Source organism: Panthera uncia, chromosome F2 (genome assembly GCF_023721935.1).
Source record: "Panthera uncia isolate 11264 chromosome F2, Puncia_PCG_1.0, whole genome shotgun sequence".
Classification (NCBI taxonomy): domain Eukaryota; kingdom Metazoa; phylum Chordata; class Mammalia; order Carnivora; family Felidae; genus Panthera; species Panthera uncia.
This window is the reverse complement of record NC_064812.1, coordinates 77,950,293-77,964,548: the sequence shown is the minus strand read 5'-3', so window position 1 is coordinate 77,964,548 and position 14,256 is coordinate 77,950,293. Positions and strand designations below refer to the sequence as shown.

The 14,256-nt window shown below is 42.4% G+C and overlaps 1 protein-coding gene across 1 annotated transcript in view; it reads right to left on the bottom strand.

Annotated features, from left to right (window-relative positions):
* Positions 1 to 14,256, bottom strand: part of PXDNL (peroxidasin like) — a 360,062-nt gene that overhangs the window by 125,370 nt on the left and 220,436 nt on the right. Inside the window, exons 5-6 of the mRNA XM_049633716.1 lie at positions 9,170 to 9,241; positions 3,969 to 4,040 (exon numbers count right to left, since the gene is read on the bottom strand). Of these exons, the coding sequence (XP_049489673.1) occupies positions 3,969 to 4,040; positions 9,170 to 9,241 (144 nt within the window). The remainder of the gene's footprint in view (positions 1 to 3,968; positions 4,041 to 9,169; positions 9,242 to 14,256) is intronic.

The window sequence follows — 14,256 nt, the reverse complement described above, 5'->3', positions numbered from 1 at the left end:
TTTTTTTTTTTTTTAATTTATTTTTGGGACAGAGAGAGACAGAGCATGAACGGGGGAGGGTCAGAGAGAGAGGGAGACACAGAATCGGAAACAGGCTCCAGGCTCCGAGCCGTCAGCCCAGAGCCTGACGCGGGGCTCGAACTCACGGACTGCGAGATCGTGACCTGGCTGAAGTCGGACGCTTAACCGACTGCGCCACCCAGGCGCCCCTATAGTACTGTATTTTTGCACAAAAATCCATTTGGGGAGGCTTTACAAGCTGAGTGTTTCCAAATTTATACTGAGAAAGCACTACTTAAAACATAGCCTATCATTTAAAGCCATAAATTTTGAAAAATAAAACACTAGATAATACTAGATAAAACACTATTTTATCAATAATAAAAGTGGGTTGTCTTAATCTTTATTAGCCCATACTTATTAGTAATACACTTAAAATCACTGCCATTTCACTGTCCTCTATTTTGAAGTTTCTCTTACATCAAATATCACACCCGATGTGCTAAATCAAAGACAACTTCTCTTTGATCGCATTCAGTCAAGAATCACAACAGTAAAATAATTACCCACTTGGGTCTGTTCACTGCTCAATGGGCAATTTGAAAGGGAATAAAAAAGCACATGGTAAGTTCAAATTCAAATCTTTCTATTTGAAAATACAGTAATATATCACTTGCGCTTACATAATCCCTTTCACATAAAGATCCAAAAGCACTTTTTAAAAAGAATTTCCTTAACTTTCTCAGTACTCTTGGAAGGAACGTGGTCGCCATGAGTTAGAAATGATATGGAACGGACGGGGAAACCATTAGCCGGTGTCCCCTACGGCTCCCAGTGCTGATAGGGCACATGTGAACCACACAGGTTTCTCGGACTCCCAGATGCGACCAATGCAGTGACACTCTTTCAATTGTGGAGAGACTTCACTGTTGAAGATGGAATCTATTTGATGGTACACATAGCTTATTTAACTAGCCTTCAGTTACTTTCCTGTATTCTGATTTTCATGTATAAATTAGAGCCTGGATAGGCACAGGTTTGAGGATTTGGAATAACAGGTACCAGGGCTCACCATCTCAGCCTGACCAAGATCTCATGAACCCTGGAAGAGTTGGCTCAGATCGTCTGTATGTCAGTTTACCATGACCAGAAGGGACCAGTGTACCATCCATCTATGAACACAACATCAACACAACATACAACGTGGATGGAACTGGAAGCTATTGTGCTGAGTGAAATAAGTCAGTCACAGAAAGACAGATATCGTATGTTTTCACTCATACGTGGATCTTCAGAAACTTAACAGAAGACCACAGGGGAAAGGATAGGGGAAAAAATTGTCTCAAACAGAGAGGGAGGGAGGCAAACTATAAGAGGCTCTTAAATACAGAGAACAAACTGAGGGTTGATGGGTGGGGGAGGGGAAAATGGGTGATGGGCATTGAGGAGGGCACTTGTGGGGATGAGCACTGGGTGTTGTATAGAAGCCAATTTGACAATAAATTATATTATATAAATAAATAAAAGTGGCTTAAAACATTTGAAATAAAGACAGTGCATGCATAGAATATACACAACGGCACATCACTCTAAAATAAGGTGTGCCTCTGCTTCCTGATTAGTATTTGCTTCTCTGTGTGCGTTCCAGCAATGGAGTGAATGCGTTTCATTAAATGTGAGAGGTTAGAACAAAAAAGCTGCTACTAATATTTAACAAGAAAGAATAGCACAAAGAGATTAGGGGAAAAAACAAGGGATTTAGCATTTCAAGACTTTCTGAGAGTCTTAGAAGTCAAGAATGATACCCAGGTAGAAATCTATGTAGAAAAGAAACATTTAATGGGAATTATAACCGCAAATATACAAAGACAGTGACTCTAACCACACATGGTATAACAAATTCAACAAGAAAAGGAAGAAGGCAAGTAAAAAACATATTCCTCCCACTACCAGAATAAAGCATCCTATTGCCTTGTTGCAAAATATCTTGGTATTTTTCACTTTCCAGATATGACTCAAAACCAAGAATGTGGAAAACAACAACATCCCACTATACATCAATCGGAATGGCCCAAATCCAGGACCCTGACAACACTGAATGCCGGTGACCTCTCACTGCCGGTGGGACCACGTTGGTACAGCCAGTTCGGAAGACAGCCGGGCAATTTCTCAAAAACCAGATATACTTTTGCCATAAGATCCAGGACCTGTGCTCCTTTGTATGTATCCAAAGCACGTGCAGCTTATGTCCACTCAGACCCTACACGTGGATATTTCTAGCAGCTTTATTTCTAATGGCCAAAACTTGAAAGCAAACACATGTCCGTCAGCAGCTGAAGGCAGAAATAAACTGTGGTACAACCAGACGATGGACTAGTTAGTATTCTAGACTAAAAAGAAATTCTCTGTTGAGCCATGAAAAGACATGTAGGCATCTGAAGTGCCTATTACTAAGTGAAAGAACCTCATCTGAAAAGGCTGCATGCTGTAAGATTTCAGTCATATGACATTCGAGAAAAGATGAAACTATGGAGCCGGCTGCGGGCACGAGGGGATGAACAGAGGAGCACAGAGGACTTTTAGGGCAGTGAAAATATTCCATACGACGTTCCATATGCTATATGTCGTTACATATTCATCTGACCCCATACCATGTGCAATACCAAGGGTGAGCCCTAAGATGTGCTACGGACTTTGGGTGATCCCGACGTGTGGATTTTAAGAGCTATTCTACTTTGGTGGGGGATGAGAGTGGCGGAGGCTGTGTGTGGGGACAGAGGGTACGTGGGAAGTCTCACTACTTTCTGCGCACCTGAAACTGCTCTAGAAGACAAAGTCTATTACAACAGCAAATGAGAATCCACGCGCGTACTTTTCCAAACGGCCCAGTGCAACCAGCTCTGAGAAGTAAGATTCTGGCAGGTGAAGAGAATCACCAAGCAAGGCTTTGGTGGGTTTGAGCACAAAGAGCACAGCCCGAGGAGAAAAGACGGGGGAGGCAGCATCTACGCTGAGAACTGCCATGACAGAAAACAGAGCACGGACGCCTGAAACAATGGACTGGGGCTGGATGGACCTTCCTCCTGATGATTCGTGATCCTTGAAACACAGCGATTCCAAGTATGATTTCCAGGCACACATTTCACACATCCAGGTACAACACACATTTCTCTCCCTCGGTGTTCCGATACCTACTTAAATCTTCACCTTCCCTTGCCTGTCAACCTGGACCTGGGCACATCACACCAGAAAGACAACAGCAACAACTTGGCCCCCAAGACGGCTGAGAGAGAAACCTCTGTGAGTCTGCCCCCGTGTCCCCTCCAACTGGCACCGGGAAGCGGGACATTTGATCTTTATCTGATAACTGGAACTCACCCAGGGGAAAAATAACAACCAGAAATCCATCAACGATGCAGAAGTATACCCAGAGAGCGGGGTGCAGAGACAGATCAGGGTAAAGGCAAGTGATTCACAGAGGCAGACGGAAAAGCGAGGCAGCTGGAGACTAAAACAGGATTGGGGTGCTCGCTCTGAATTGTTTAGTGTCGGAAGAAATGAACTGTACCTGTAACCATTGGTGCAACGAGGCCCAGCTTGTGAAGTCTGGCCAGAGGAGTCAGACTTTCTTTGGAACTTCTCACATCTCTTTTTTAAATAAAAGCGAAAGGAAAAGGAAGTCTTGGGAGCCTTTAGATTTGACCAGCAAGGAAATTACTGAGAACCGAGGAAAGTTCTGTCTTCAGTATTCCTTTTGAATGTCACTTCTAAGGGAATACATGAAAAGCTCAGTAGACTATCTGTGTCCTCTATCGCTGTGCAGTTAACAAAACCGTTTTCTCTCAACCACGCTAGAATTGCAATGATCTTTCACAGCAGAAGGAGACAAAGGCAAATCATCAGTTGGGGTTTATTTATTTGGGGGGAAATCATATGGTTTCTGTGTTTGCACGCTTCCTTTCACTTACAGTCTCTTTAATGAATCCAGATGAGAAAAGCTCCCGGCCGGAATTTTCGATAATTTGTTATTATGCAAAAACCTGAAAAACAAAGGGTAACTTTTAATCGCAGCACAGTAAGGACGATTTAGGAGACTTTTTCAAAAAGTCTAACTGTGACTCCATAGTACATTTTCAAAAATATCTCAGTGAGGAAAGGCAAATATGCAAGCGTCGTTTTAAAGACTTACATGCACGTTTCTACCACTATACTGGTATTTTCTCATCTGTGTTCTTTTTTTGTCTTTTAATTTTTTGTTTTAGTTAGAGATTACAAGCGCTAAAGAGAAAACCACAAAAGGAAGTCTTTAAACACAAAGGAAATCAACATAGAGAATGTTTTCATCAAAACAAATGGCACAGTAGTGTATGTATGACTGCAGGGGGCCGCAAGCAAACCATGATTGACCGGATCCTGCGGTTTAGCTAAACTCCAGTTCCATTGGGTGCCACTTGGTCCGTGGCTCAGCCAACCATTTGCCTGTTCCCTTTCAAATCCATGGCCACAGCCCGCGAAGATCACAGAAGAAGCTCGTCCCCAGGCTCTTTTGACCCTGGCTTCCTCTTCCCAGTTAGGTTCCATCACCAGAGGTAATGGATAGAGGCAATGGAGGAGGCCCATGCCACAGGATTTCTACCTCTCCTTTCACCTGGTCAGTCCAGCACTGGTCTGGGCTCCCTGAGAGCACGGCCCGGCCATACCACCTCCCTGCACTGTGACGAGAGAGATTAGGGCCAGCAGATGACAGCTGGGCTCCCATTCTCACTAGCACCACTGAAAGCATATTCAACCAAGGGCATGTGTATGAAAAGAAGACAAAACAATAATCTGCAAAACAGAGGAAAGCTCCATGCCATTTCTTTCTTTTCTTTCTTTTAGAGAGAAAGAGAGAGTGACAGGTAGAGGGAGATGGAGAGAAAGAGAAGTGTGGAGTCCAATGCAAGACTTGATCCCACGACCCTGAGATCATGACCTGAGCTGAAATCAAGAGTCAGACACTCAACCGACTGAGCCACCCAGGCATCCCTTCATGCCATTTATTTCTGAAGACTGTAGGAAATGGGCACAAATAATTGAATAATATGTAGAAAGTGTTAACAATTGGCTACATCCAGCCTCCCTCTGAGTCCCACTTCATGACCAGTGCTCCTATCTCAAAATTTAATAGGGTCATCTGACCATGTTTTCCTAGCAATGTATGTTTTTAGCTTAATTTTAATTATCTATTAGGGATTAAGGTAACAGGGAGTCAGAAGGAGCACAATGTTTTTATGGTTTTGGAAATTTGAAGCACATCTGAATAGATAGAAATTTTTTCCTGATCCTTACTATTTTAGTTCCTTATACTCATCATCCTCTGCCCCACCCAATTCACCAAACTAAGAAGCAATGACTAGAGAAGAAATAGTAAACAGGTTAGGACGGGTGTACGGATGGAAGTCACAGAGTAATTCTAAATCCCCACAAGCCCTAATCCATTTTCATATCTCAGGGGATATTGGAATAGAATTTCATAATGGAGAAAAAGCTTGTAGTACATTTCAGCTGAACCTTGGGGAAAGCCAAATAATTTGGACAACTTATTCGTGTGTGTGTGTGTGTGTGTGTGTGTGTGTGTTTGCTGGACTACAAGCTTATTTGACTATTTATAACTAGCATAGTGCGTTGTGATAACAACAGTAAAAAGGCTGCTGATTATTCTCTTAACGTATTTAAAAGGCTGCAAATTGCATCAATAATCAGAGATCGAAAGATGTTATCTATTTTCCAAGCCAAGTAGACCAGAATTAATTGTGGAACAGGCAAATCAAATCAAGAAAAAAGAATAACATTTCCACCACCACAGATTTGGAAGCAAGGTATGTAAATATTGAAAAATCATTGTCAACAATTTTCCTTAATTTTGTACAGTGATGAAAATGTCCAAATTGCTGTCATTTCAACATTAGTTGATGTCTTACATATTACTGGGCTTCCCGAATCAGGTGTTATCACCACTTGTTATTTCTGTAACTATTTGTTCCTTTGTCTATAAAATGGGGCTACTATTATTATAATTACTGTTATTATATAATTCCTAGACTACTATGTCAGTGACGGTACTAAAACAGAAGCACTATTTCAGCAGTCCTGTTTAGCAGGGGTGCGACAATGCATGCCTGTGCCGCCTTCTCTTTCTTCTTTCCAATTTCCCTGAAGTCAATCTTCAAAATGCCTTTGCAGATGATGTGTTGAGTTCTGCTTGTGGAAGTATCACTTTGACTGCTTTAGTCCCAACAAGTCCTAAAAAGCACCTCTTCCTGTATTGGAAAGTTTGTCTAATTATTTGCCGCTGATGTTTTCTGTTAAAGACACTTGACTAAAAACATGAGCAGTATCCATTGGACTGGAATTGATACAAAGACTGATCTCTTTGCTGTGACAGAAATATACATGCTATCAAACAAGCCAAGCCATGAACGAGGGTTTTTTTCAACATTAATGTTCTGAGGAGAGAAAAGTGTATCTTCTGCCTGAAATTTATGTTAGCGTTTAAAGATATATCCACTGGAAATCCAAGAGCCTTCTAAGAAGTAGAGAAAACCTCCTGTTCAGCTCCTAACACCTTGAGAAAGCTTCTTGAGAAAGCCTTGGCTTTAGTGAGCTGCATGCCTGAGAAAGAAGACATTTTTCCAGGCCGGTTGACTCCGTAAAGCATCTAGTGTGATGTTGTTTCAAACTGGTATTCTCCCCAAACCAATAAAACCAAATGTATGCTCAGTCACCGTGAATGTTCTTTATGGATACAGAATATCAAGGTTTTCTTCCTCTTGATCTCTTTTCCCCATTTTTTAAAGACAGATTCACTGAAGATTCCAAACAAAAAGCAGGCGAAATACAAACTATGGTTTGCTGAGGTCAGTATGAACATAAAAAATAAATACAAGGAGCCAGCTTTATGAAGAACGTCTGAGATCTCACCACTGTGCAATTGGCAAGTGGCACTGGGGAGAAACGGTATCATTCTTCCATAGCAACCGTGAATTATTAGACAAAAAGTCGGAATTCTGTACACTTCACCAGAGGCATGACTGCAATCTTCTGCCTGTGCATCAAGCTCTCAATTACCAGTTTAAATCCATGTGGCTTCACCAAATGCATATAGAGTCTTTTGCTTGGTGATGTCATAATACATAGTTTATGGCTGTTTAAAGAGAAATTGTATCTACTGGAGAAAAATCTAACTTTGGTAAAGGGCCAGGATTTTCAAAGTAATTCTCCTCTTCATAGAAAAGACGAAGACACAGGTCTTCACTGGTCTGCGTTGGCATCATGCCTCCACTGAAAAGAACATTCCACACAAGTGGTAGGGGTTGCTATTTATGAATGCAACACATGGGGGCTTTTATCAAAGCCTATAAATAAAGAACTATTCTAGATTTCCTCTTGCTGCCGCTGCTGCTGAACGCACATTACTTGCGGACGTGTGGTTACAGCCAAAGTCAGGCTGAATTTGTTTAGAGTGAGAAATAGCTTAATACGATCATTTAATTTTAACATTTAAAACATCATTTCAACAAATGCTTCAAAGTTATAGGCAGAAGAATGCCGACTCAAAATAGTGGGCTAGGCATACGAATTTGCCTCATTCTCTTTCACAACTCTACTGAAATAATAGCCCAGATGGCCAATACAATAAATAAATCCATACCAGTCAAGAGCACAGAATGTGAAAGGTCACCAACAGATAAGAGATTGTGGCAAAAAACGCTAAGGGGAAAAAATTACAGGACAGAAGAAAAGTAATGGATTTTGTGTGGAGGGGCAACTAAAGAGGGAAGCCTGTCCTCCCTCAGTCTAGTATTTGAGAAGCAGAAATCTGCCAAGGCGGAACTCACTGCTCACAGCTGGTAGAACAAGAAAGGGGTACAGAACGCTTTCCTACCCAGTTCCCTCTAGTCCGTTTCATTCCTTCAGCAAAACAAACACACAAATCCAAACAAGGCAATTTTATGCATTACAATTTCCGTACTTCCATATGCAGATAAGGTTAGAGTAATGGCATGGGAAAAGCAGTTGATTAGCTCTCTTTATCTTTCCATTTTAAGGGTCTATTTCCTGTATCCCTATGAAAGGGAATCCTTTTCAGAACCTACAAACTCCTAATTTCCAATTTTTTTCCCAATATATTTAACTCAAACAGATTCCTGATTCAGTGTAGCTCTGCATTTTTTTATTCTTTAAAAAAATACCATATCTTCTACTAAAATCACAATCAGTTTGGTACTATAAGGGACAGAAGAGATTAAGGGTTAGAGCATCTTCATCCGGTAAAAGACAACACAAGAGAAGGCTGTCCAAGTGTCCTCTGGGTTTGTTACTGTTATCGCATAAAGCTGTATTAAATATAACATTCATCTGGAAGCGTGTGCCCACCATGCTGCAAGCACGATGACTTCCCCAAAAGTGAATGCAGCTGTGTAGTTACCATCCAGGGAAAACAGAAAAAGACAGAACTGTCAGGGCTGAAGAAGCCCCCTCCTGCTGTCCCCCATCGCTTCCTTCTCTCCAAAGATAACCACTGTCTAACTTCTAGCTACCATGCATGTTTCTGCTGTTTTTGAATTTCTTCTAAAAACAAAATCAGACTATGCGATTTTCGATGTTTGATTTTTTTTTGTTTGTTTCAGAACGCTTCTGAGACTCGTATGTGCTGTAGAGTCTCCTGGGTTACGAATACGCGACAATCTATTTCTCTTCTTTTGTTGTCGGGTGCTTGCGTCAGTTCTAGGGTGGAGGGGTTAGAAGCGATGCTGCCGTAAACATTCCAGAATGTGCCTCCTGGTGCACATCTGTTGTGTCTAGAAGCAGAAGTGGGACTGATCGATAGGTCACAGGGCCTGTGTATGGTTAACTGTGGTCAATTCTGCCTCAAGTTTTCAAAGTGGTTTTACCTCCTTCGCACAATGTTGCTCATCGCTTTTGCCCTATTTTTAATTGGGTGATTCATCTTTTCTCCATGGATTTCAAACTATATAATGTCTCACAGTGACTGTATCTTAGAGCACAAAGGCGCAGGCCCTGCTTCTTAGGCTTACAACAAAATGTCCTGATCTCCCCGGCAGTCAACACGTTGTATAAAAAAAGAAGTAAAGCAGAAGCAAAGGACGTGGAAACAGTCAACACTTACAGTCTTTCTAAATTCACAAGGTCTCCAAAGGTCTCCGGCTGTAGCGTTTCTATTTGGTTGAAATGAATATAGCTGCAAGGCACAAAACAAGTTGGTTATTTCGCGTGCTGGTAAGTAAAATAAAATGAGAAATTAACAATAGCCTCGGCTGAAATTCAGCTCTGAAGCATTTCAAGTCCCCTCTGCTCTACAGTTTGGGTCCTAAAAACCGGACATTCCAACCGGGAACCAATAGGAAGCACATCCGGAAGCAGTATGTTACCCCTTTTCTTGGGTAGCGGTCTTGAATAGAAAGATGCTACGTGTTGGTGAAGTTCCTCCTCTACTCCTTAAAATTTTTAAAGTGAAGCTAGAATAATAATTAAGATTGGAATCATAAGAAGACACGTGACAAGTGACCACATGCTTATTACATTTCAGGATAGAGGGAATGTTCCAGTCTAGAGAGAACAAGGAACGACACACTGTATTGACATGAATATTTGAAATGAATTAATTATGCCAGAGGATATACAAAAAGTAATGTGTCTTTTTTAATCCCTTTAGAACTAGACCTTCTCCGTCCTTGGTACCCCTCTATGCAATCAACCCGGTGGATGTTTCCAAAGCGGCCATTTCAGAAAGGCGTCTCTCAGAGTGACAAAGCAGCGCAGCTGACGACAGAAAGGTTTCCCTTTCTCTCAGAAATTCTGTGAGGAAATGGAGAAACGAGCCTTCAAAGCAGAGGACTCCGCAAAGCAAGTCTTAGATCCACTGCTAAGGCCGCATGCTTCATTACTCACCTTGCACCTGACTCCTAACTGAAATATTCACCTTGCACTTGACTTCTCATTTAAATAGTCACCTTGCACCTGACTTCTAAACACGGCCTTTTCAAGTCGTCAAAACGAAACCAACAGCCGCCTACAGCAGTCTACAGTGAATTTCCTCCAGGAAAGCACCGCAAACACGAAAGTCACCACGAGAAAGGACACACCGAGTCTCACACTGAATTATGCCCTGACGGAAGAACACAATAAATTGCGCTTGACTCAGTCAACAGAAAGTGATGTGACTTGAAGGGAGGACACAGGAAGAGAAGCTTTGCATTTTGCATGTTTACACTTAAATAGATTTATTTAATCACAGTTGGAACTACTTTTGAACGAAGAAAAAAAGATTTTTAAGGAAAAGAGACGCCACTACGTCATTCCCAGGCTCCTTTCTTATAAAATCATTCTCATAGGATGAGCACTTCAGACAGCAGCGTAAAAGCATAATAATTACAACAGAATGAAAAGGTTCCAGTTGGAAAGGAATAATCCCTGCAGACTGTGCTGGGTCGGATCCGGGAGCCAACTCCGCACCCCGTGAAATTTGGCCTCTTGGCTGGTGGTCGCCATATTCCTTCCGAGGGTTCCACTAATTATAAAAGCTACAACAGTGACACCGTGTGACACAATTGCTTTAATGTTTGCATAAAACAGCCTTGTCTTTGTTCCTTTATGTGACACATACACACTCACACACCCAACACACGCTGCCCTCCCGAAAATCATGACTTCTGTAATTGGCCTAGCGCCCAGTGCCAGAGGTAGAGCCTAGGAGACTTCAAGAAGGAAGAGATGGGATCGGGTGTTGGGGGGTAAGACCAGGTGTGGGAGGAAGGAGCGGGAGAGGAAGGAGCCTCGGGGACTGCAGTGAAGAATGATTTGGAAAGAGGTCTGTCACAGGACTTTTCTTTCAAGTAACGTGTATCGCGTGGTTGGGATTCCTGCTCACTAACAGAGTGCAAACGGACGCTTCATAATGAATATGAATCAATGCTGATTAGGGCTTCCGATTTAGCATGAACTAAATAATAGTAATAGTAACAACACTAAACACTTACTGTTCTACGTACTTTACGTGCATCTGGTCATTTTAAATCCTCACAGCTACACCGAGATGAGTTCTATGAATACCCCCATTATTTAAATGGGAAAAATGAGGTACAGAGACGGTAAGGTACTTACTCAATTTCACACAGCTTGGAATTGCTGGGACCGCGGTTCGGTTTAGGCACAGGTTTCTCTTCTCACACGGGCCCAACAGCCTGTCTGGTCGCCAAGGGAACAGCTGCACCCAGATCAGCAGACAGGCAGAGCACATACAGACGGCCTAGTGAGACCTGATTCACCCGGGTCAGGAGCAAAGCCTTTCGCAAGGACGGAAATGTCTTCTCCACACGGAGAAGTCCCGAGCTCATCAGTAATAAGTCCAAGCCACACGTGGAGCGAAATCGTGCTCGCAAACACCCCCGGGGGCTACTCCTCAGCGTGCCTGGCTGCTGTTCCCACTACATGAGTGCCTTCCTCTCCTGGAAGGTGTCGAGATCTTAACTGAGGGAAAGTATCTCATTCCAGGTCCTGGCCCACCCTAACAAGTCACAGGGAAGGGGGCCCCAAGCCCAGGTCTGTCCTTTGGCCACCTGAATGCCAACTTGACGATTCTGAAAGTGAGTACTCCAGTTCATGAGTGAGCTAGGCCCTCATTTTTCTTCCTTCCTACTTTTTAAACTTCTCGTGAACAATTTCCTTACTAGAATTTTCACCACATAAAAACTGGAGTTTAGCACAAACACTCTCCCTCAGCATCGTAGGTCAAACACGCGTCCCAGAGCTCGCACAGGAACGCGGGTAACTACAAAGAAGGGAACAAGAATGAGCGAGGATGAACAGCCCTTTCTGTAGGGAGCCCTGAGCCAATTAAAATCAGGGCCAGGAGACAATCTAAAAGTTAAAATAACGTACAACATTCTGTTCAGTGCTGTAGCTACTGTGATGTGAAGGACTAATCTAGAATTACATTTTTTTGTCAATAGATTTTGTGATTTGTATGCTGCAGTAATTAGAGTAATTGAAAAATACTGATTTTAACATTTAACTATTCTCTATTTTGCAACGTGTACTTAGTGATTCATAAGAAATGCATAATCTTTTCCAACATGCAAATACTGAGAACCTTCTAGCCACAGCCCTGTTTATTCCCCATTCAAGGAACACTTCCCCAAAATAAATCTCCCCAATTCTAGATTCATCCCGGGTCTCTTACAGGTCACATACTTTCTACTGAACTTCAATTTAATACACTATATAGTAGGATAAGCAACTAGTATTTGAATTCACTACTAATGAATGTGAAAACATGCACAAAAGTAGATTTTATTCCTAGCAGGGAAGTAAGACAGCCAAGAGAATTCTGTCTGATTGTGGCACAGATGTCTAAGGTTTTTGTCCATGTGATTCAACAAATTTCCTAACATAATTTTTTTTTCAAAAAACAATTTTTTTTTACTTTAACCCAATTCAAAGCAGTACAATGTTTTGTTAGGCTTGGTTGATTTATGCCATGGCTTTATCGCAGTCAGAGAAGTATTTAGGCTTGATTTTTACTCTCTACTCAATGTGATAACATAGCAAGTCTATCCTCCTTACAACCTCACTTTTCCTCGGCTGTTGAAAATTCTGACATTTTCAAGCACTTCTTGCAGGTAGATAAATGTGAATGATCACTTGAAGGGACCAGAATGTTGTTTTGAATCCTTCCACGGAATTTAGACACAGCGCGCACCTGGGCGGCTCAGTCAGTTGAGTGACCCGCTTCAGCTCAGGTCATGATCTCACGGTTTGTGGGTTTGAGCCCCGCACCGGGCTCTCCTCTGTCTGCACAGAGCCTGCTTTGGATCCTCTGTCCCCCTCTCTCTCTGCCCCTTCCCCACATGTGTGCGCTTGCTCTCTCTCTCTCTCTCTCTCAAAAATAAACATTAAAGGAAGGTTTTAAAAAGAAAAGAAATTTAGACACAAATAAGACACAAATTTAGACACAGACAATTACCACCATTGTCATTTCATGTTTATTCAAACACAGCCTCCCTAGATAATTTCATCGACATGCATGGCTCCAATTATCTCTATGGAAAAGGCTTCCAGATTATACCTCCAGCTGTACCTCTGAGATTTGGATTCAGACACCTAGTTTCTTATCTATCCTATGGGTGTCACAAACCCAGTACGTCTGCGGCCAAGGTTATAGTCGTCCTCCAACCCACCTGCTCTCCTGTGCGGTTGCCTGCACAGGAACCATCACATATCCGTGTGCAAAGTCAGAAAACTAGGATTGACCCTTCCTCCCTCATTCCCTATATCCTATACAAACTCCTCATTCTTTTGATTTTGCCTTCTAAGTATCTCTCGAATTTATCCCATCCCCTTTAACCGCTACACTAGACCAGGGCATGACCTTAGGTGCTGCAACACAGAAAGTATTCAACTGGTCTACCTACGTCTTTCTCCTCTCTTCCCTCTGGAAATACTTGCTAGAACTCTTAAATGTTTTCAATTTGTATGAGAATGAAGAGAAAGTTCTCTAACAGAGCCAAGCCCCTTCAGGATCTCACCTGAAAATTCTTTTCCATCTTTCCCTTTTACCCCGCTCTCCTTCACCACCTCAACCCCGGCACTCTTGCCTTCTCCCGGGCTCTCGTATTGGCCACACTCCTGCCCACAAAGGTCTTCATGCAGTCTTCCCCTTCCTTTCCCTTCTCATTTTGCTTGAATTCCTACACCGTGTTCGGATCCCAACTGTGTTATTTCCTCCAGTAAGCCTTCTCCGGGCTCCGTGTCACATCCCCTCTTACAGGCTTTCATTGCCCTGCACGGTTGCAATTTTATACGAGTCTCGGTGAGTCTTTGATCATGTCTACCTTCCCTAACTGGACTCTAAGTTCCATGAAGACAGAGACCGTGCGGGGTTTAAGCTCATTTCCAACATTCCCAATTTCCTAGCACAGGCTTAACAGATAGATAGATACTCACTATACAGTTGATCACTGAAAGAACAAATGACCAGCCAGTGGTTTCGCACGGCATTGACTTTGCAAAGGAGAGGCTAAGACCTTGAACTCTTAGTACATTCTAGGGTGTGTAAAACAAAAGATGGACTGGCTTAGGAACCGTAATGAAAACTTTCTGAGTTAATATTGGCCCAACATCCTGTAAGGGCACTGCATTTTCTCGAGGAAGAGCCATGACAAATTTTGACAGAGGCCTGACTTTTGTGAGGTCTGC